We start from the raw sequence: 21,728 nt of genomic DNA, 5'->3' as shown, positions 1-21,728 counted from the left end.
CTTCATTCATTACCCATACTTTCAATCATTACCTTAATTTCTCTATTCACACATTATCCAAAAATCGAACTCAAAAATCCATCCAAATACAGCAATTAGTATAATCTGTAACAATTCCATACTTAGGTATGGACTGCAGATCGACTATTGGTACCGACGAAGCCGTGATCGCTATGCGGGGTCTCCTAAGGTTCCCGCACAAATGATGCAATCCATTGAAAAGTTTAAAAATATTTTTTCAAATGGATAGTCAGCTCAATTGAAGTATATTTTAGGTGCTCGATCCAATCTTCTAACTTTTTATTCAGAAGTTTTCTTTTTTTGCGGGACCGCTTGAAAAAATATTTTAAAATTATTCAACGGATCAGATTATTTGTGTGGAATCCTTAGTAAGCCCCACATGACGACGTGCGCCGTATGTACACGGCTTGGTCGGTACCCCTTAGCATTTGAACACGGACTGGGGACAATCCATTGGTTTTACGTGCTGAGGTGGCACGACCTGATCCGTCTGATTGAGAGGGGCATGGTGCTACTCCAAAAGCCAACACAATCACGTGCATAGTCTTCTTGTGGGGCAGAAAGTCTACAGCCTATTCAATCCGATATGTGTAAGTACTCGGATCAAACTTTTCAGTTTTGGAAAATCGAAAAAAAATGGAAAGATTGGTTTTTTGGTGAACAGAAAATGAGAAACTTGATCCGAGTACCTACACATATTGAATAGAGCTGATGTTCTGCGGTGCCCACTCGAACTTTTTTTTTAAATTATTAAACGACTCGGATCATTTGTGCGTGGCCCGAAATGAGCTTCACACGGCGTGCAGTGGCCCGCCACTGCATTTTGGTGCGATGGCTATAGCGCAGTTCATTGTGGGGTAATTATCCGATACCGCCGTAGTACAACGTGTCCTCTCCACTTGGTGCTCCAAATTGGAGTAGTAATATCGTTGTGACGATTTTTTCGTGTTCTTGGGAAGTTGGTAAAAAAAAAAAACTATTCACACAAACATGAAACATCTATTTTGATCATTCACTGATCAAAGAATATCACATATGCAACGCGAAATGGGAGTTTACCTAAAACTTTGCTGCTGCTGTATACCAGAAAAGCCTACTATCGAATGAAGACCTCTTAAAATGCGGATTCCTTTTTCTGATCGAATTTTGATGATTCGAGCCATTCAATGTGTTCAAAACGTGATTTTAAGGGTACTCGCGAGAAATCGGCCAATATAATGACCATGAAGGGCTTGATTTTAACAATTTTTTATTGAATCGTTCAATAAAAAAACTCTTCAGATGAAGCTCTCTCTAGTTAATTTTTTTTGCTGATTTCTCACGGATACCCTTAAAATCATGTTCTGATTACATTGAGCAGTTTGGATTATCGAAATTCGATCGGGAAATGGAGAGTTCGCATTTTAACTAAAATGAAGTGGTCCTCATTTGAAACAGACAGTTTTTCATAAAATAGTTACTGTCAGCATTTATGAAAAACTACTCAAATCAAGCCTTTTTCAGTCTTTTTTTTTTTTGCCAATTTCTCGTAGGTACCTTTAAAATAACGTTTTAAACATATAAACGGTTCGGACTATCAAAATTTGATCGAAAATTATGAGATTGAGATTTGTGGTTTCTTTTTAGAGATTTTTTAGGTGACCCCAAAACCTCTCCGTGTATATATATATATATATATATACACACACTAGCGCATGCCCATACTTAAAGGCACGGCTTGAATAATCGGCACACGCAAATCATTATGTGCTCACATGCAATATCTGTAGTGATGACATTAACATAATCTAAACACTCAATGCATGAGCAGTCACTGAAGGTTCAAGCACATGTAATATGGTCTCAAATGACATCAAAATGACAAATCCAAATTAAATCCATCAAATTCCCTTTTAAGCTACTCAAGATATTTACATAGAAAAAACTACATGAAAACATGTTTGAATTTTTATTGCAACACATTTTGACATTATATTATACACTCGATCATGGTATTGATCACATTCTAAAAACCCAAACATCGTCATAAAATCCACTATAACAGTTTTGAAATAGTGTGTCAAAACGAATAAAACCATCCTCTTTCTGGTATTATTCATTTTGACACACTATTTCTATTATCCATTCCTAAACTTCATTTAATTTTTAGGACTAAGATCTCCACGCACCTGACTCTGAAAAGTAACTTGGCTTTCATTATTACATGCACATATACGGATGAGGGAACGAACATAACAACGGTAGCATCTTGCAAAGTGTTTTGATGGTTGAAATTGTGTTTATGATTTGAAAAAATATTGATTTTATACAGGTTTCAAGGGTAACCTCCCGCATAAACCTTAGGAGTTTGAGCTTGGTAATAGAGCTTGAAGCCATCGAAATCAGCTATGTCGAAATCCATGTGGATATATAAGTGAAACCATCTCAAAGGCACAGTTCTGTCATCTCTTTTGCTTCCTTATGTTACTTAATTTGGGTTGATTAGTTAGATGTTGCTCTATTTCATTAAATTCAATCATTGGTGTTGTAGGGATCAAATATGAAGCTTTATTTATTCCAAAACTGTTATAGTGGATTTTATGAAGACGATTGAGTTTTTGGAATCAATAACCATGATCGAGTGTATAATGTCATGTCAAAATGTGTTGTGATAAAAATCCAAACATGTTTTCATGTAGTTTTTTCTATATACGTATCTTGCGTAGCTTAAAAGGGAATTTGATGGATTTAATTTGGATTGTAATTTTAATGTCATTTGAGGCCATATTATATTTGCATGTGCTTAAACCTATGTCTTCTGTGAATGCCCATGCATTGAGTGTTTAGATTATGTTAATTTCATCACTAGAGACATTGCATGTGAGCACATAATGATTTATGTGTGCTAATTGCTTGAGCGCATGCGCTTATATATATATCGGGATGGTTCAAGGGACATCTAAAAAAACACTCCAAATTTCAATCTCATGGTTTTCGATCAAATTTTTATGATCCGAACCGTTCAATGTGTGCAGAATGTGATTTTAAAGATGTCCGCAAGAAATTAGCAAAGAAAATGACCGGAAAAGGCTTGATTTGAGCAATTTTTATTTGAACCGTTTAATAAAAAACTGTTCGGATCAAGCCCTTCCCGGTAATTTTTTTGGCTGATTTTTCGCGTGTACTCTTAAAATCACGTTTTGATCACATTGAACGGTTCGGATCATCAAAATTTGATCGGAAACTATGAGGTATTTTTTTTAAGGTATTTTTTTAGGTGTATCCGGAACCGCCCCGTATATATACATACACAGAGTCCCGATCAAGTCCACACCTTTTACGGCCCACACCTCCTCTTTTCCGATCAAATTTTGATAATCTGAGCCGCTTAATGTGTTCAGAACATGATTTTAAGGGCACTCGCAAGAAATCGTCAAAAAAAAAAAGACACAGCGAAGGGCTTGAATTGAACAGTTTTTTTTATTGAATTGTTCAATAAAAAACTGTTCGGATGAAGACCTTCCAGATCATTTTTTTTCTGATTTCTTGCGGGTACTCTTAAAATCACATTCTGATCACATTGAATGACCCAGATTATCGAAATTCGATTGAAAAATGTGAAGTGCGAACGGTGCGGACTTGATCCAAACTGATATATATATATATATATATATATATATTAGTGCTTACCCGTGCCTATGATACTACGCACCCCAGTAGTGCCGTAGGCACGGGCATTTTTGTAATATATTTTTATTTTTTTATGCCAACGCCAAAAACTGAGAAGTGGGTAAAAAGAACCGATGACATTTTTGTAATATACTCCCTCCGTCCCGATTTGTTTGTCTTTTTTCACTATTTAGGACCTCTTACAAAATTGTCTATATTTTTTATATGCTTGTATCTTGTTTATATATCTCAATTAGATCTAAAATATGATGTTTTCAAAATTATATAAAACATTATAAATTGTGAGATATAGATAATTTTGTAAAAGACACATATGTCGAAATTTGACAAACAAACTGGGACGGAAGGAGTATTTGTAAGAGTATAAGTGTTTTCTTAAGAGAGTTGAAAAACACACATCAGCCCTTACATCAAATGAATCTCAGCACTTCTTTCAATTTATGTTTGTGTGGTCCCGACACCCTTATGTTTTTTAGATAGATATATAACAAAGTCATATTTACAAATGTTCAATCAACATGATTTTTTGCCTGAAATATGTTATCGACGAGATCTAAAACATGACCAGTCTCGATAATCAAGCCAATAATAATAGTCATATAATTGGGAAGCACAGAGAGTATTGTATAGATCTTGGTTTTGCGGGAAAAAAAGGTGAAAATACATAAACATCCCCTCAATTATCACACTTTCTTGTAAACACCACCTCACATTTAAAAGTGCCTATGGAGACCCCCACAGCTACTGAAAATGAAAAAAAATGCTAACTCTGTTAACAGAATGGAGGAAATGACTAGGATACCCTTTTCTATTATACCCTTAAAGGAAATTTTTTTTAAAAAAATCCTGAAATTATTTACTCCACCGCTCTGGGGGAGAGAGAGAGAGAGAGAGAGAGGAGAAGGAGGAGATCGACACCGTCTTGTTCTTCTGTGCCTCTGTTCTCTGACGACCCACCCGGATTCGTTCCGGTGCAGCCTCCATAGGAACTCCTGAGGGCTCTCGAGCAGATCGACAGCCCATATCAATTGCCTTGACCCAAATCAATCTAAGGCTTGCATTCTGAAGCCGTTTTCTGATACAAATTATTAGGCCGTCGAGCCACTATCAGAGGAGAAAGAAGTTTTGGCCGAGGCCCACCAAGTTTGCTGCCATGAATAGGGCTGGAGATGGGGTTCTTGTTTCTTGATCAAGAAAATTGACTCTCTCTCTCTCTCTCTCTCTCTCTCTCTCTCGAGATTGTAGAATGTTGATTATGAGAAAGTGAGATTGTTATGCTGTATATAATTAGGCGTATGTGGTGCAGGATGGTGAATATGTAGGTTTACATATTCTGTGGCTTTAGGTGAATTAGGAAATCCCTCTGTTTGTGGGATTGTTCTGTTGATTCATTAGCTTAAATCTTGGTAGCTAATATTAGTCATGACCACCTTCAAATTTTGCAATTTTTCTTTCAATTGTTTTCGAGTAATTAGGCATATATGGTGCAAGATGGTGGATATGTAGGTGTACATATTCTGTGGCTACTCCACCACTCATAGCTCTTCCAACATGGTAGATCTCGTCTTTTAGAAATAAATTTCGCATCTTCTTCTTCTTACTTGTTTCTCAACAAATAGAAATGGCTGCCGATAAATCCACTTCCAAGGGCCAAGCATGATAATCCAAGTGCAAATTCTTCTCTTCTGTATTTCAATTAGAATTTGTAGAGAAAGAAAGAGGATTTACAGTTGTCTCTCGTTTGCTCTCTCTCTCTCTCTCTCTCTCTCTCTCTCTCTCTCTCTCTCTCAGGTTTTGCACCACGAGGTTACCAGTTGGTAATTTGTGGTTTGTGATAGTTGTGACTGTTGGAGACCGAGTGTGGGAGGGGGGTTTGGTGGTGGTGATTGGTGCTTGGCGGTGGTTTGGGATTGTGGCGGCAACAATAGTGGAGGTGGTGAAGTCAGTGGTGGATTGTAGATTGTGGTGGCGACAATGGTGGACTGTGGATTGTCAAAAGGCATTTTTGTCCAAAAAATGCCCAATTTGCTAACATGTGACCTCCCAACAAACAGTTCTAAGACGGAAGGGTGTTACTTGGGTAACGGGAATAGGTGAGGGGGTCTCCATGGGCGCTTTTAAATGTGAGAAGGTGTTTACGAGAAAGTGTGATAATTGATGGGGTGTTTATGTATTTTCACCGGGAAAAAAATTCCTTCCCTTCGTAAAAAAATTCTGGTTAAGAAAGGGTAAATCACAAAATCCCGAAAGTACGAGAAGTGATTTTCGTACCAAAGATGCTACATGCACGACGGTTGTGCAAAACATCAAACACAACCAATCTCCATCCGTCTATTGTTGTAATAAATGGTCAAGATTCGTTCAAACTTTTCCTTGGAAGAGTTAAAACTTTTCATTGGAAGAATTTTTTTAAAATCTAGAGCGTCCAAACACATCTGAACGGTCAAAATTGATTACACAACACACACAACGGTTGTGTGAGTATCATTTCCGTTTTTGTACTCCTTAATTATTAACTCTCAATATAGAGTAGATTTTCGCACTCCGCAAATAATTTATTTTGGGAAATGCAAAATTTAATATGGAATTGATTTGTGCATTTTTCTTTCGGAGTTCGGTTAATAATTTGGCAGTTCGAAATCTACTCCCCGAAAGTGTAGTATGAATTTCCGGTTTTGGGTTCTCTCCGGGTAAACTTGGGTAACAAGGATCTATAGTGGCGGTATTGTAAATTCGGAGAGACGTAGCCCCAATATTGGGAAAAAACCGTAGTTGTAATCTTCAGAAACGTTAACGGACTCTACATCAACGTCGTGTGTCCTTCCACCCTCCTACCAAACTTAGGTTCCGTTCCAGAAACCTTCTTAAAAAATAAGAAGTTTATTTTACATTTTCATACTCAAAAATAATATAAATAAAAAATAATTTTTCAATTTTTTGTTGCATTGTATAAAAGATCTCATCGAGATTTTTCAAACAAGATCTATATTGCATATTTTTAGATTTCAATAAACCCATAGTTTTTGAGCTTGAAATTGCCTTCTTAAAAAATAAGAATTTTTTTCTCTTTCTGAAACAGACTCTTAGCAACTTTGTTCATTTAAGGATTTTGAATTTTAGATTCTAATCATTATTCAATTTGTTTTCAATTATTACTCTAATTTTTTTCTCTGTCCAACTCCAATCATGAACCATATTCCTAATCATTAATCTAATTTTCTCTATATTCATTACCTACAAATCCAAAATCTCAATCTCAAAACCCGTAAGCGGGACCTTTTCTCATCTCTTCTGGCGAGTGCTCAGCACGCTGAGAATAGTGCGTGAGGTAACGAGATCATCAGATAAGGAATCGCCCAGTGGCAGAGCCATGGCATGATATGCATGACATGAGATGGTATGGTCATGCCACAAGAATGTAAAGTCCATCTGTCCCAGGCCTGGATCCGAGGTTGTACGCCGATCCGATCGTTCATTTCGACAATGAAAGACTTGAATATATAAAAAATAGGATTAAATTCGAACTGTTTGTGCAGAGATAAACGACCGAATGCGAGGTGCACTACGCTACAGCGTTTCCCATTCCCCCGCCACCTCATCATCTCCCAATCAATTCAATTTCCTTCTCTGCCTTTATTATGTTTATTACCATTTTTCGGGAGAAATTTTTTAGTGCAAGGTGGCACATCCACGTGGTATCTGTGTGCATTTCGGTCGTCTAAATGTGTTTTAAATCGCTCTGATTTGTTTGAATTTGAGGGGAAATTTTGATAATTTTATACTAAAAAATTATCCAAACAAATCTAGATTGTCGAAAGTGCGTTTGGACAATCGAAATGCACACAGGGACACACATGGCCATAACCACCCGCCACTGAAAAATTTCTCATTTTTCGGGCATTATAAATCAGTAATGCTACACACACAGCATTTATGCACAGATTTTGTGCACAAATTTATTGTGGGGTCCACTACGGATCCCACACAAATAATCCGAGCTGTTCATTAAATGTAAAACATTTTTTCAAGGGCCTCCGCGAAAAATCAACTAAATCCGATACCTATAAGTGCTTGATTTAATCATCTAACTTTTCATTATTCTGAAATTCAAATGAAAAGTTAAATGATTGAATCGAGCATCTGTAAGTATCGAATTGAGCTGATTTTTTGTGGAGACCTTTGAAAAATTGTTTTACATTTAATGAACGGCTCGGATTATTTTTGTGGAACCCGTAGTGGGCCCCACAATAAATCTGTGCACAAAATCTGTGCATAAATGCTGTATGTGTAGCATTACTAATTATAAATACTCCCTTATTATATTTTGACCGCTTGTGTAAAAGGTGAACCGGCTCCGGTCTTAAAAAGAAATCAAAATAAAACCAGAGATAGAGAAAGAGTAAATTACTACCACAGTAGAGAGAGAAGGAGAGAGACAAGCTAGGTACGTGTATATTTATTGTGTGAACCTTTTCTGTTTGATATTCGATTATATTAACATTAATATCTATCTCCACGGTTTTTTTTAAATTTTTTATAGTACTCCCTCCGTCCCTTTTTAAGTGTCCTGCTTCGTAACTCTAACTTATTAAAAAGACATCATCATTATATCTTTCACATCAACTTTTTCCTCCACTTTCCCAACTTACCCATCATCATTACACTTTTACTCACTTACTTTTCAAAAAGGAATCTACTTTTAAGGCCAAAATAGACAATGCACCAACTTTTACCCATTAACTTTACAAAATGGACACTTATTAAGGGACAGCCCAAAATGAAATACTGAACTCTAAAAAAGGGACAGAGGAAATAGTATTTATACAGAGATATGTGTCTCTGTTCAATGGTTGTTTTTTTTCTTTCTCTAAGTAGAAACACACCCCGTTCGTTCATTCACTCGGGGGTGTACAGTCGTTGTCACTTGTCACTGGTGTGGGTCTATCGAGAATAACCATAATCCGATCTTTGTCCCATTCCAGAGAGAGAGAGAGAGACAGAGAAATCGCAGCCATAGATTCCTAATCCGCTCCCACTTCTTGTCCATTATTTATATCCGTCGATCGCTTACAATTTCTCTCCCTTTTGGAACCAGAGGGGTTTAGCGAGAGAGAGGTGAGAAGATTTATGTCGGCTGAATTGGTTGCGATTGGGGCTCCATTGAAGCTCTGGATTTCCTCCTCTTCCGTCTCCTTCTCCGCTCTCTGCATGCGACAACGCCTCTGCTGTCTCCCCCAGCAGACAACCCACCTGTCTTTCCCCACTGTTTCGATGCGTTTGAGGCCAAAGAGGTACAAATATTTTCCCCATTTACATGTTTTTTTTCTTGTTTTTTATTTTAATTTTTGTGTTATTTAACGTTTTTCGGGTTCTGATTTGAACTGGGTTTTGTTTTTTTGTTTTTTTTTGCAGGACTTGTTCTGGAGTAGAGTTCTTTGGGGGTTTTCACATAAAGCATTTCTTCTATCTCTTCTTGTTCTTGAGACGGCCTCACTGGTTAAATCTCTATAATCTTGATTAGTGATTCCCTTTCCTTTTCTCCTTCTTCTTCCCTTTCCTTTTTCCGGTTTCCAAACAAGGACTTACCAAGATTTGGGGGTGTGACGTCAGCCGAAAATGGCGAAACCAAAGAACAAGTCAGTTTCCGCTTTTGAAACCACCAAGATGAAGAAAATCCGTGTAATCTGTTACGATCCGGACGCTACGGATTCCTCATCCGACGAGTCAAATCCCCACCCGTACGGACCGAAACGCATGGTCCGCGAAATAACCCTGCCTTTCGCCCCTGTGAATCGGCCCGTTAAAAGAGACCCCGAAACAGAGAGTTCTTGCCAAGACAGCAACAACGGGGAAAAAGGAAAAGAAAAAGAAAATGCACCGAAAAGCAAGAGAGGGGTTTCGAACCCGAGCCGACGGCTGTCGACGGGTTCGAAACACAAGGGCGTCCGGCAGCGGAAGTGGGGGAAATGGGCGGCGGAGATTCGGGACCCGTTCATGAGGAAGAGGGTCTGGCTGGGCACCTACAGCACCGAGGAGGAAGCCGCCAGGGCCTACGATACGAAGAAGCTCGAATTCGAAGCCGTGGCCCCGGCGGCGTGCTCGGAGGATTCCGAGAGCTTGTTGTCCCACACGTCCCCGTCCTCGGTCCTCGAGTTGGACTCGATGGCATCGGCCTCGAATTCGAACCTAAACGGGAAATGTGACGGGATGTCCTATGGAACAGTGAGAGATTTGGCGGGTGCTGAGACTTATCTTGATCAAGCGCCCATGGAGGAGGAGGCATTGATGGGTCAAATTGGGGATGATGATGGGTTTGATCTGGGAATGGACTTTGATTCGTTGTTTCTTGATGATCTCGGTAACATGTTGGGCGATTTGCGTGGGCTTGACGATGTCAAATTAGCAGGGTTTGACGACAGTGAGCCCAGCGATCTTCCGGATTACGATTTCGAGCTCGCCGATGAAGAGCATGCCTGGGCTGATGAACCCCTCAATGGGGGCTTAATCCCCTAATTCAATGAGTTTTGCAGCTAGTAGGAATATGGTTTTATATAGATATACTATTATAGTATATAGTTTTAGAGAGTCTCAAGAACATAAAATAAGTTCTTGAGTGGCTTTTTGAGCTGAGTTTAATTTGTTGGTTGAAATTGTATGGAGAGAAGTCCTTGGATTTTCCTTTTGCTACTTAATAGAGCCGTCCAAAGGGTCTTTGTTTCTCTCCTTGAAAGTGGCAGTAAGAAATGTTGCTTGACTTGAGCTTATTTTACCATTACAAGTTTTGCTCACACTATTTCTTTGCCCTCTCTCCTTTTTGATCTACCATACGAAGTTTGTGTTTGTGTCTAGTTGGAGTATTTTGCAGCCTATACTGTAGGTATTCATGATTATCTAGTTCCTTGAGAATTGTTTGTTGGAATCGATGAATGAAACTATTCCTTAAATCTCAAATGTCTTTTCGCAGGATTTCATGGGTATGATTGAAAGTAAGTAACTACTCCTACCGAAGGTTGTTGGTTTTTCAATGGCTGGCTTTCATTTGATTTTTCTTTTACTCCTAACCCTTAGCAAGTAGCAGCAGCATAGCTACAGTCTAGTAGAATCTTTAGTGGTACAAAAAGTACACATTAAAGTACCCTACATCGTGGACCACGGGTGGACCATCCATTTATTTACTAGTTACGTAGTAGGATTAGCATATCAATAAGTCTGTCCGCACAGACATTCTGTGATTTTATTGTGGAGCTAGTTATTTGTAAGATTTTGATTTGTCGGGATCTAAATCGTGAGAGGGTTCCGATTCCTTCCTCTGTTGCTTCGTGCGTCCGCCACCGGATCTGCAACAAGTCATTAGGGCTCTGGAAGTCGAGTAACCCTCCGAAGATCAAGTTAAAATCTAGAGAGAAATGTATAAGTTTAGGGTTAGGATAGAACGGTCTATCTCATTTAGGTTAGAGTCCCTCTCCTTTTATAGACGTAGCTTTGCTTGGCCTCCGAGCAAGCAAATGGAGGGTACGCTCGAGTAATCGTCTCGGGTGATGTCAGAGACGACGAACGGGATAAGGCCGCTGCGGAGCACATGGCTAGCTCAGTCCCAATGACAACCGTCATGCTGTAACCATCTCGGCTTATGTCATGATGACGTACATGCCCGAGGGTCCTGGATGCACAAGGATGAGGGTTACATCTGATGCGTAGTACGTCGTCACGCGTGATATATCGAGCAGCATCTTGCTGGTTGCCCGAGCTCTTTAAAACATCGCCCGGAGCATACATTGGCAGGCATTAGGGACCAACCCTGGAAGCAGCAAATGCCTCGGAGTCGGCCTGAGTCCGTGTATTCCGAGCCACCACATTATTCATTAAATGTAAAATATTTTTTCAAGGTTTTCGCGAAAAATTAGCTCAATCAGCTCAATCTGATATTTATAGGTGTTCAATCCAATCATCTAGCTTTTCATTATCCGAAAATTTGAATGAAAGTTTAGATGATTGAATTGAGCATCTATAAGTATCAGATTAAGCTGATTTTTCATGAAGACTCTTGAAAAAAATATTTTACATTTAATGAAAAGCTCAGATCATTTGTGTGGGGTCCACCGGTGGGACCCGTGATGGGCCCGACAACAAAATATGTGCACAAATTGTCTGTGTTGTTAGGCCATCCACAATGGTATAATCAAAAATGGATAACCAAAAGTTGACACATCAGCTTTTGATTATTCATTTAAAAGGTTGTTAAGCTTACCAATGTTGAGGTTCACAATGGTCGCTTTTAGTCCATAACCAAAATAAGGGGTTCACAGCCTAAAATTGGTTATCCAAAGCTTAAAAATGCTTTTGATTATTGAAAAATGTTGCTAGTTTTGGTTATCCAAAACTTAAAATTTGATTATTTTTAAGGATGTTGCTAAGTTTGATTATACCATTGTGAGCCATCTTTTGCACAAACATTGTTAACTTTAAAAACAATTAACATTTGATTATACCACTGTGGATGGCCTTAGCAGTGCTAATTTGATATTTGGGAATTGCTTTTGGATGCTGATTTTTATGCTCCACTTTTGTACGGCGCCTGTGTAATGGAACGCTTGTATATAAAAGTAGAGCGCGAAAATCAATTTTCATTGATTTTTACACTTTCCTATCATCCAAATGCATTTCTTTCTTTTTTTGTAATAATATGAAATTACATAATTACCCTTTTATGTATGATGGAAAAAAGTGTATGAAGGATAATTTTATAATCTTACATGAATGAAGACAAAATACGAAGCGCACTTAAATAAAAGGAGAGCGTGAAAATCAACTTCCTTGATATTTTGATAGCGTTTCTCATTACTGTTAGCGTTGTGTAACGCCAAACAAAAGCATATCTGCAACATGAGGCCGTTTAAGGATATGAGTGTTTTGGACTTTTTGTAATGCATAGCTGTCTTCCAATTTCACTGCCCCCTGCCACTTGCACTTCCTTCAATCCTTCTACCAGTTGTTTTTGTTTGTTTTTTTGTTTTTCGCAAGGGGTGTCGGACCAACCCATGCCCACCTCAAGTAATCTATTTCTCCCTCCGATCAAAGACAAATCGTCCATGTCATGATTAGAAAATTGGCAAGAAGTAACATTCTTCCGACTAGACCCTAAAAATCGAACACTGGTAACTTATATTCTTTCTATAACCAGCTGGTCCTGCTCCTGCTACCTCCTTTAATAGTCTCTTGGGCCACATAGGTGGATTGTGGGGACTGTTTTCGAGGGGTGGGGTGGCTGATACACTAGTTGGAAAAAGGGTGGGTGATATACTGATTTTTGGAACTATGCTAATTACAAAAAGTGATTGATGAATGTTTATTGACAATTGTGATGAATTAGTTTTTTTTTTGGCATTAATGGGTCTATAGATGGACAATTGTTAGCAAAATTGATCTTTAATTTATTGACAGATTCTAAAAATTTCCGTAATCATTAACAAAATCCTAGAAGTGGTTTATTTACATAGGCTACGAATAGTGCTAGAATAAATGGTAACTAAAAATGAAATTGGTTTGCTCAGATAATGGGAACTAAGGCTTTGTTTGGAACATGTGGAAAATAAAGTAAAAGAAAGGAAATTAAAAATATATATATATATATTGCCTTGCCCTGTTTGGTTTGTAAAGAAAGTGAGAAGGAAATAGAAAAACAAAGTTTTGGAAAGGAAGTGAGAAGGAAATAGGAAAACAAAATTTTAAAGCACTGTACATTTTCTCTTATATTTTCTTCACATTTTCCCCACACTTTCTTTTCTTTTTCTTTCCTTTCTAAAAGTTCCAAACATACCCTAAAGAAAGTTGCAGTATAGTGAGTGATGATGCGATTACATACCTTATGAGCCAGCTAGGCTCATACTCCCTTTCTTTTTGTGTGGTGAAAACTAAAAAGCTAATAATACTCAAACTTCTTTAAAAGAAAAATTCAAAATACCTTCCAAACTTTAACCTTAATGTCAAATAGACACTCAAACTTTGTTAAACTTTAATTAGACACCTAAATTATCGAGGCGTTATTTTTAAGTTTGAAAATAGCAAATAAGTACTACTTATTATTTAGAAACCCTTTGCGAAACAAGGCCTAACTCCCTCCATCTCCCCTCCCCAACCCGGCCCTAGACCTCCTCGCCCTCGCCGTCTCGACATTGTGTGGTTTTTTAAGCTACAATTGTCGGAGACTTCAAAAATATCCTCTGCTTGTGCTGGTGGAGGAGGAGAAATATAAATTTTAGAGGAGTCGGGGTGGAGGGTGCGACACTGCGAAGGCGGGAAGAAGAAGCTGAGAGAAAAACGAGGGGTTTAAGAAGGAAAAACACCTCTTGCATTTATTTTGGATGTTCGAAAGTAATTGGGGGGGACTAATTAACAGGTTTCTTCTTCTTCTTTTTTAACTGCGAATTAACAGGTTTCAATACCGTCTATAACAAAAACAGTCTTGCCGATAACCCCTATACCACTTTTCCCTCCATTGATCGAATTGGACGCAGCCGCAAAACCCATTCAATTTTTCCACACTGCGTGGCTTCTTATTCTCTTACCTCACCATCGCCCCAAAATCCAACACCGATTGAGCCAAAAACATGGAATTTTTTCCCCTTAAATTTCACCTGTTACCTCACCATCGCCCCAAAATCAGACCTTTGATGAACTACCCCAAATTAGTAATGCCGGTTAGATTTAGCACAAGATCTGGAATTACAAGATTCATAAAAGAAAAAGTATAATACAGTACTTCACTTGAAATACAGTAAATGACTGTAAACAAAAACTTGTACTCCAATTCAAATGTGGTCAGTAATCATTGAAGAATTATCGTTCAACAGCACTAAAAGTACGATTAAAAATTCAATCTGTAGATTTGATGGGATTTGTGTTGAATAGGAGTACTATCACCTTTCTTAGCTTATGTTATGGCTTCAAACCCAATCCACTTATTCACCAGAGGCTCGAGTTGTTCATTAAAACGGGTCAAGTTCGAGAAGTTTATATTTATATAGCTTTTTTAGCAAACAAATTTAGTTTGAGCTAATCCTAACCTGGCTCCTGTTGATAAGCTCAACTTATATGTATGATCACGACTCGTTTACAGGGGTTCATTTATTACTTAAATCGAGCTCTAGTTCTTGAATAGCAATCAAGCTTCAGCTCGATCGACTATTTGGGCCCAATCTAATCCAAAGCTTGAGTTGGTCCTGACTCCTGAGCTAAACAAACTAAACTTTTAACAAGATCCGAATTCAAATATTCTAAAATTTTGCTCGGCTCAACTCGTTTGCATGCTTACCGGAACATGTCTAACTACTCAGTGCGGGTCCATTTTCAGCTAGAGGTATGTGAAAAGTGAATGGAAAGCACAGAGAAATATTGTTTGGACAATGTCCAAGATACCCAGAAAATGATAGTATTTGTGTGGTCGGCCTCCACCCTCCATCCAACGAATCCGTGCGAGTTAATTACCACCATACGGTAAATTAATTCCGCAATCTAACTATTCAATACATCACGATCTAAAGGTACACCAATTTTTTGGTACAGAAAATCTCGGGTGAGCTCAATTGGCCACTTTCATACACGTTCATAGGAGAAATTAGGGGTCAATTACATTGGCAAAAAATGCGATTGATAATTTTTTCCTTTGAATAGAGTTATTTATTCAGTTTTTTTTAAATTTTTTTTTCATTTAACAGACTGTCAACTAAGGTTTGTATGATTATGAGTTTATGTTCTGTTTGACATAATTTAAATAACTGTATCTTCTACACAGTAGTCAAATAAGGCTGGACACCTGTTCCAGAAAAAATTTGTTAGCCCTTTATATCAGTGGTGCTAATATCTTTACCACCGTGTAAAAATGCTTTTTTGGGTCTCAAAAAAATGATCGGAGCCGCTCATTTTGTTTAGAATACTTTTTTTATGGTCCTTGCAAAAAGTAAGCTCATTCCGGTATCGATACGGGCATTTACAAAACATCCAACATTGCCACAGAATTCAGCTTATTGCCTGAATTCTAAAGCAAAGTTAGATGTTTTGTAAACACCCTTACTGATATTGGATTGAGCTTATTTTTTGCAAAGACCATAAAAAAAATATTTTAAACAAAATGAGCGGGTCCGATCATTTTTTTGAGACCCAAAACATGCCAAAAAAAAAGCGTATGTACTCGCTGGTACAGATTTATATCTGTACCTGTATCATTTCTGTGTTTTATATATTGCTTGGTTCAAAATCGTATAGTTTTGCCTGTTTTAGTTAAAAAATGCTAGTTGCACAATCATTCGAACACAACACCAAATACAACCTTTCACATACGCGTGAGGAATTGTGTTCGGTTTTGTGTTTGGATGGTTTGGCATTTTTGTTGTCCCATTGTTTTGTATCACTGTTTTTTTTTTTTCAATCGGTAGGAAAGATCAATTTACATCATCAGATATGAAGTATAGAGTACAAACTCATGAACTACATTAATTATGAGAGTCCACGAGACAATCAAGCCCAACAACTCAACCAATACAATAAATAAGCTCATTATAAGGCTAAAAACAAACAAAGAAAGAAAAGCCCTTTAAGGGAAGAACTCCCACACGCAGCCCACTTAAACTTCTGATCTCCTAATAAGATGCAAGAGTCCTGACCAAATGAGCTAGTCCCAATCGGTTGTTTTGTATCACTGTTTGCAAGGTACAGTATCTTTTATGACTTTTCTCATCTCATTTGTATATTCTTGAAATCATCATTTGAATATATTTGTTGGACCAATTCAATCCACGGGTTTAAATTGAACGGGTCTATTGGGCATTGCGGTCATAATTTACAAAACAATGCTGCTACACACAGATTTTTGCACACAAATCGTGCACAGATCATGGTGTGGGGTCCAATAAGGGTCCCATACAAACGATCAAAATCGTTCATTAAATGTAAAATATTTTTTCATGAGTTCTTGCAAAAAATCAGCTCAATTCGATATTTATAGGTGCTCGATCCAATCATCTAACTTTTCATTAAGATTTTCGAATAATAAAAAGTTAGATGATTGGATCAAATACTTATAGCGCATTGGATTGACCTAATTTTTCGCCAGGGCCCTTGAAAAATTGTTCTACATTTAATGAAAAGTTTGGATCATTTGTATGAGACCTGTAGTGAGCCCCACACTATGATCCCTGTAGTGGGCCCCACACTATGATCCTTGTTCTGTGCCCGATTTATGTGCCCACACTATAATCTGTGCCCGATTTATGTGAAAAAATCTGTGTGTAGACTTACTGTTTGAACACTACGGGTTTTTAAAATAGAGGAAAAAATTGAAATAGTCCCTATAGTTAAGCATTTGTGTCAATTTGATCCCTGTAGTTGTAATTGGCTCGATTTACACTATGTACTTTTCATTTTGTTTCAATTTGGTCAAATTACTAACTTCTGTTAGTCCGCCGTTAGTCCTTTAAACTACAAAATCATATGGCTCCCTTTTTTGGGATTAAAATAGATTCGTTCGGCTAAATAAGCCAATTGGCTTATTTTTTTTTATCCTTATTGATTTTTTTTTTTGTATTTGTTAGTTTTTCGTCAATTTTTTTGGGGTTATTGCATCGTTATGATGAGAGGAATCTAAAAAGTAAAAAATTATGATCGAAATCTAATTTTTTTTAATAAAGACGAAAAAATTGGCTCATTGACTTATTTTTGTCTTTATTCAAAAAAAATAGGTTTCGATCGTAATTTTTTACTTTTTAGATTCCTCTTGTTATGACGATGAAATAATTCTCAAAAAATGACGAAAAACTAACAAATACGAAAAAAAATTGAATAAGGACAAAAAATAAGCCAACTGGCTTATTTAGCTGAATAGGGTTACTCATTCCCCTCTTGCCCTAATATACATCCAAACCAAAACACAGCTCATTCTTCCATTCTCCATTGATAATGAGGCACTTGGGAAGAAAGTTAGTTATAATTTTCTACAAAAAATTGCCTTCGAATTCAGCATTTTCATGATCAGCCATGAGGCATCATAACCACTGATATTGTCTACATGTTCAACTTGTGGACAAATACTGAGATGCCTTATTTTTCTGCATAGTACTGAAAATGCATATAGAACCATGTCCAAAAGTCACAACATGATATAGATCTAAAAGTCACAACATGATAAATAACCATGTCCAAAAGTAAGAATATTATATAAACTCAGTTCCAAATTTACCATGTCATAACCTAATACATAGACATAACAAACCACTCAATTAGGTTACAATAAACATAACTTAACAGCCCAAGTGGTTACAAAAAATAGTGCCCTGTCATTTCATTCATTTTCCTACACTTGGCCCATGCACTGATTCCTGATTAGGAATGTTGAAAAATAAACCTAAGCCAATTTTTTTGTCTTTATTAAAAAAAATTGAATTTCGATAATAATTTTTTACTTTTTAGATTCTTCTCTTCATGACGATGCAATAACCCCCAAAAAATTGACGAAAAACTAAAAAATACGAATTTTTTTTGAATAAGGACAAAAAATAAGAAAATTGGCTTATTTAGCTGAACGTGTCTGTTTTAACCCCAAAAAAGAGGGCCATATGATTTTGCTATTTGAAGGACTAACAGCGGACTAACAGAAGTTAGTAATTGGACCGAATTGAAACAAAATGGAAAGTACAGAGTGTAAATCGAGCCAATTATAACTACAGGAACCAAATTGACACGAACACTTAACTACAAGGACTATTACAGTTTTTTTCCCTTTAAAATATCAGAAATGATATAGGTACCGACGGCCGGGGAGGGATTTCGTACCGACCGGCAGCTCCGGGCCCTCTCGGGCCACCGGACAACCGATTCGAGCCGTCCAAAAATAAAAAAAAAAAAAACCGATGGGCCTTTCGCGGGAATCAACGGCATCCGAGATGTGTAGGGTGCTTGATCCGACACCCCTTTTTCGTGTATATATGTATATACGTGTATATACACAAAAAAGGGATGCTCGGATCAAGCAAGCTACACACCTTGGATGCCGTTGATTCCCGCGAGAGAACCCTCGGTTTTTTTTTTTAGAATTTTTGGACGGCTCGGATCGGCCGTCCAGTGGCCGGAGACTGCCCGGCGCGGCCGGTCGGTACGAAATCCCTCCCGGCCGGTCGGTACTTATAGCGCAACTCTTAAAATATTTAGTACTATTTGCAAAAACAGTTTTTAAAAGGAAATTGAAATCTACACTCCCTTTTTTGACATCTACACTCCCTTTTTTGGATTTTAGTGTTGAAAGTGTATGTAATTTTTTTGTTAAAAGACAAAAAAAGGAGTGTAGATGTGAAAAAAGGGAGTGTAGATTTTAATTTCCTTTTAAAATAAGAATATAGGATGAAAACAACAACCGGATAGAACGGATGTGACTTTTTGTATGGAAAACACTACAAGAGAAGGTACATGTAGTAATTTTGTATTTGGGGCATGCGGGTTTGTTATTTTTGCAGTAAAAATGACGGGCAGAATGTTCGGATCAATTTACGTACGCCTCATCTATTCTCTTCCCTGATCTGGTTAAAGACAGATCATATATGCTAGTACTAGATAATTCAAAATAAAAAATAAAAAATCGAATCCTGATCAATTGAGTGAGAAACAAAAACAACAGTAATTCTGTAATTTATTTTGCCATCTAGAAAAAGAATCTTTGATAGAGATTCTTTTATTTTTTTAGATAAAATCAAGAAAGATGCTTACTTGGCCAAATTGGGATGATACAGAGAATAGATTCTCTTCGATAATCAAGAGAGATTCTCATTTGGCTAAATTTGCACGACACTGGGAAATAGTTTCTCAATATAATAACAAGACTAGTAATTTGGCATCCATTTCCTCCTTCAAAATAGTAAGAATCTAGTGTTGTTTTTTTATAAAAAAAAATAAGGACGTTTGTTAATCTGAAGAGTGGAAAACGCCTAAACATTAAAGAACCCCGTGTCCCGTGGATATAGAATAGTCGTCCACAAGCTAGACGAAACAAAATAATACAGTAGAAGAATAGATTCTTAACAAGACCAAAAGTTGAGATACGAAAAAATAAAACAAGACCAAAAGTTAAAGTATGATGCTATTAATAGGACTATCGATTCCTCCACCGTTCACAAATATACTTAATTTGTGGTTCCATTTCATGCCGTACAGTATCGCAGTCCTTGGAGAATGCTCATGGTTGGCTAAAACCTTAACACAAAAGTCGGTCATCAGTGAAAAATGTGTTAAACATAAAAAGTGATTGAAAAGGTTATTCTATCCAATAATTTGCAAGTTAAGTCAGTTTAGTTTAGGGAATTGATTTTGTTACTTCCATTTTTTTGTTAATGTCATTCCTCTTCTCTCACAAAAGAAATCATCTAATAAAGACACAAAGAAGAGGGACATTAACAAAAAATGGAGTAACAAAATCACTCCCCTTATTTTAGGAATTAGAGAGTTATTTTCGATTGAACCGGCAATAGACCAGTCACAGCCCGACACGGAATGCACCTGCTAGGACCTTACAACCTTGTTCGTTTTGGTATTTAGATTTTGGATTTTGAGTGGAGAGAGATAGAAAGAGAAATGTGAGTAATGATTAAGGGAAAAATTTATTGAGGACCTTACGACGCTGAGAGAAAGTCCAAAACCCAAATACCAAACAGAACAAGGTCTACGAGACCGAGCACAGGGAACAAATGAACCGTTCCTGAGGGTCCTAGGAACTAGGAAGGACTCTTTTGTGCCGTCTCCAGTCTTCTAACTCTATGTGGATAACTACAAACAGTCCAACTCCCACAGGAAATTTTGATCCCTTTAGGATTAAAAAAAGCTATGGCTGCTATATCCAATAAGTGTCATCCTTATTCACACTTGACCTCTGAGGATCCTAATCTCAATGGAATTTTACCACCTTTTGCTTGGCTGTGACCCAAATTATAAAGAAGAAGAAAAAGAATAAAGAAGAAGAAAAAGAATAAGATGCAAAAAGATAGTCTTGAGTTCCTCTAATTGGGTTGGTGAACATCACAGATTGACCAGGCCGGGTTGGGCTTCATGGCCCAGTCCATTAACTCTTATCCTTTTCAAGGCCTCACAAGCCCAACTCAGGTAAACAAACCCAATTTACTCATGCCCTAATAATAATCTCCTGCGCCTCCCCCACCTTACGCTACCATCAGCATATTCTCCGCACAAATCCGTTTCCTCCCCCATCTCCAGCTTCCTCTCTCTCTCTCTCTCTCTCTCTCTCTCTCTCTCCCTCCTCATCAAACATGGATATGGATTGCTCTCCATCCTCACACTAGGCACACAGATGTATATATAGTCGTAGATAATGTAAATACATTAACCCCACGTACAGATAGCAATTAGGACTTGAATACTCCATAGATCAAAGCCAGCTAGGGTTTGAAATCATGAGGAAACTCCGACTAGTCTACTCCGACCCGGACGCCACCGACAGCTCATCCGACGAGGGCGATCGCAGCAAGACAGGGAACAAGCGACTGGTCCGCCTCATCGATCTCGCCGACGTCAAGGTCCCCCGTGAACTCATCCCCCCGAAGAAACGGCACCGTGTCTCGGCGAACTCGAACGGCAACAACAACAGCAACCGGCCGTCCAGGAGCCCGTACGTTGGGGTCCGGCAGCGGCGTTGGGGCAGCTGGGCGGCCGAGATCCGCAACCCGTTCACCAAGACACGGGTCTGGCTCGGCACGTTCGGGTCCGCCGAGGACGCCCGCGCCGCTTACCTGGCTAAGCGGCTCGAGTTCGACGCGGCCGCCCTAGCCGCCAAACCGAAAGCTGAGATCGACAGCGACTGCTCAGTCGACGTGGGTAGCAGCAATTCGAGCAATTCGGTGTCGGGTACGGATTCCGGTGATTGTCACCGGTTGGGTTTGATTGCGTCGATGATCATCGACAAGAACGGGTTCCTGTTGGGGAAGTTTAGTCACATGGATGACCTGAGGATTTGCGATGACGTGGAGGAGGGGACCTCGGCGGCGTAA

General features: G+C 38.2%; 2 protein-coding genes across 2 annotated transcripts; both read left to right on the top strand.

Moving 5' to 3' along the window:
- Positions 1–8,540: 8,540 nt before the first annotated feature.
- On the top strand, positions 8,541–10,478 carry LOC131301505 (ethylene-responsive transcription factor ERF119-like). The gene is made up of 2 exons (XM_058327849.1): positions 8,541–8,981; positions 9,103–10,478. The coding sequence occupies exon 2, from the start codon at positions 9,307–9,309 to the stop codon at positions 10,201–10,203; it is 897 nt and encodes a 298-aa protein (XP_058183832.1). The 5' UTR covers positions 8,541–8,981; positions 9,103–9,306; the 3' UTR covers positions 10,204–10,478.
- A 4,529-nt stretch (positions 10,479–15,007) lies between these two features.
- On the top strand, positions 15,008–21,728 carry LOC131299766 (ethylene-responsive transcription factor ERF118-like). Its single transcript, XM_058325342.1, has 3 exons — positions 15,008–15,046; positions 20,749–20,826; positions 21,084–21,728. Exons 1-3 carry the CDS (start codon positions 15,008–15,010, stop codon positions 21,726–21,728), a joined length of 762 nt encoding a protein of 253 aa, XP_058181325.1.

Source organism: Rhododendron vialii, chromosome 9a (genome assembly GCF_030253575.1).
Source record: "Rhododendron vialii isolate Sample 1 chromosome 9a, ASM3025357v1".
Classification (NCBI taxonomy): Eukaryota; Viridiplantae; Streptophyta; class Magnoliopsida; order Ericales; family Ericaceae; genus Rhododendron; species Rhododendron vialii.
This window is presented reverse-complemented; position numbering and strand designations above follow the sequence as displayed.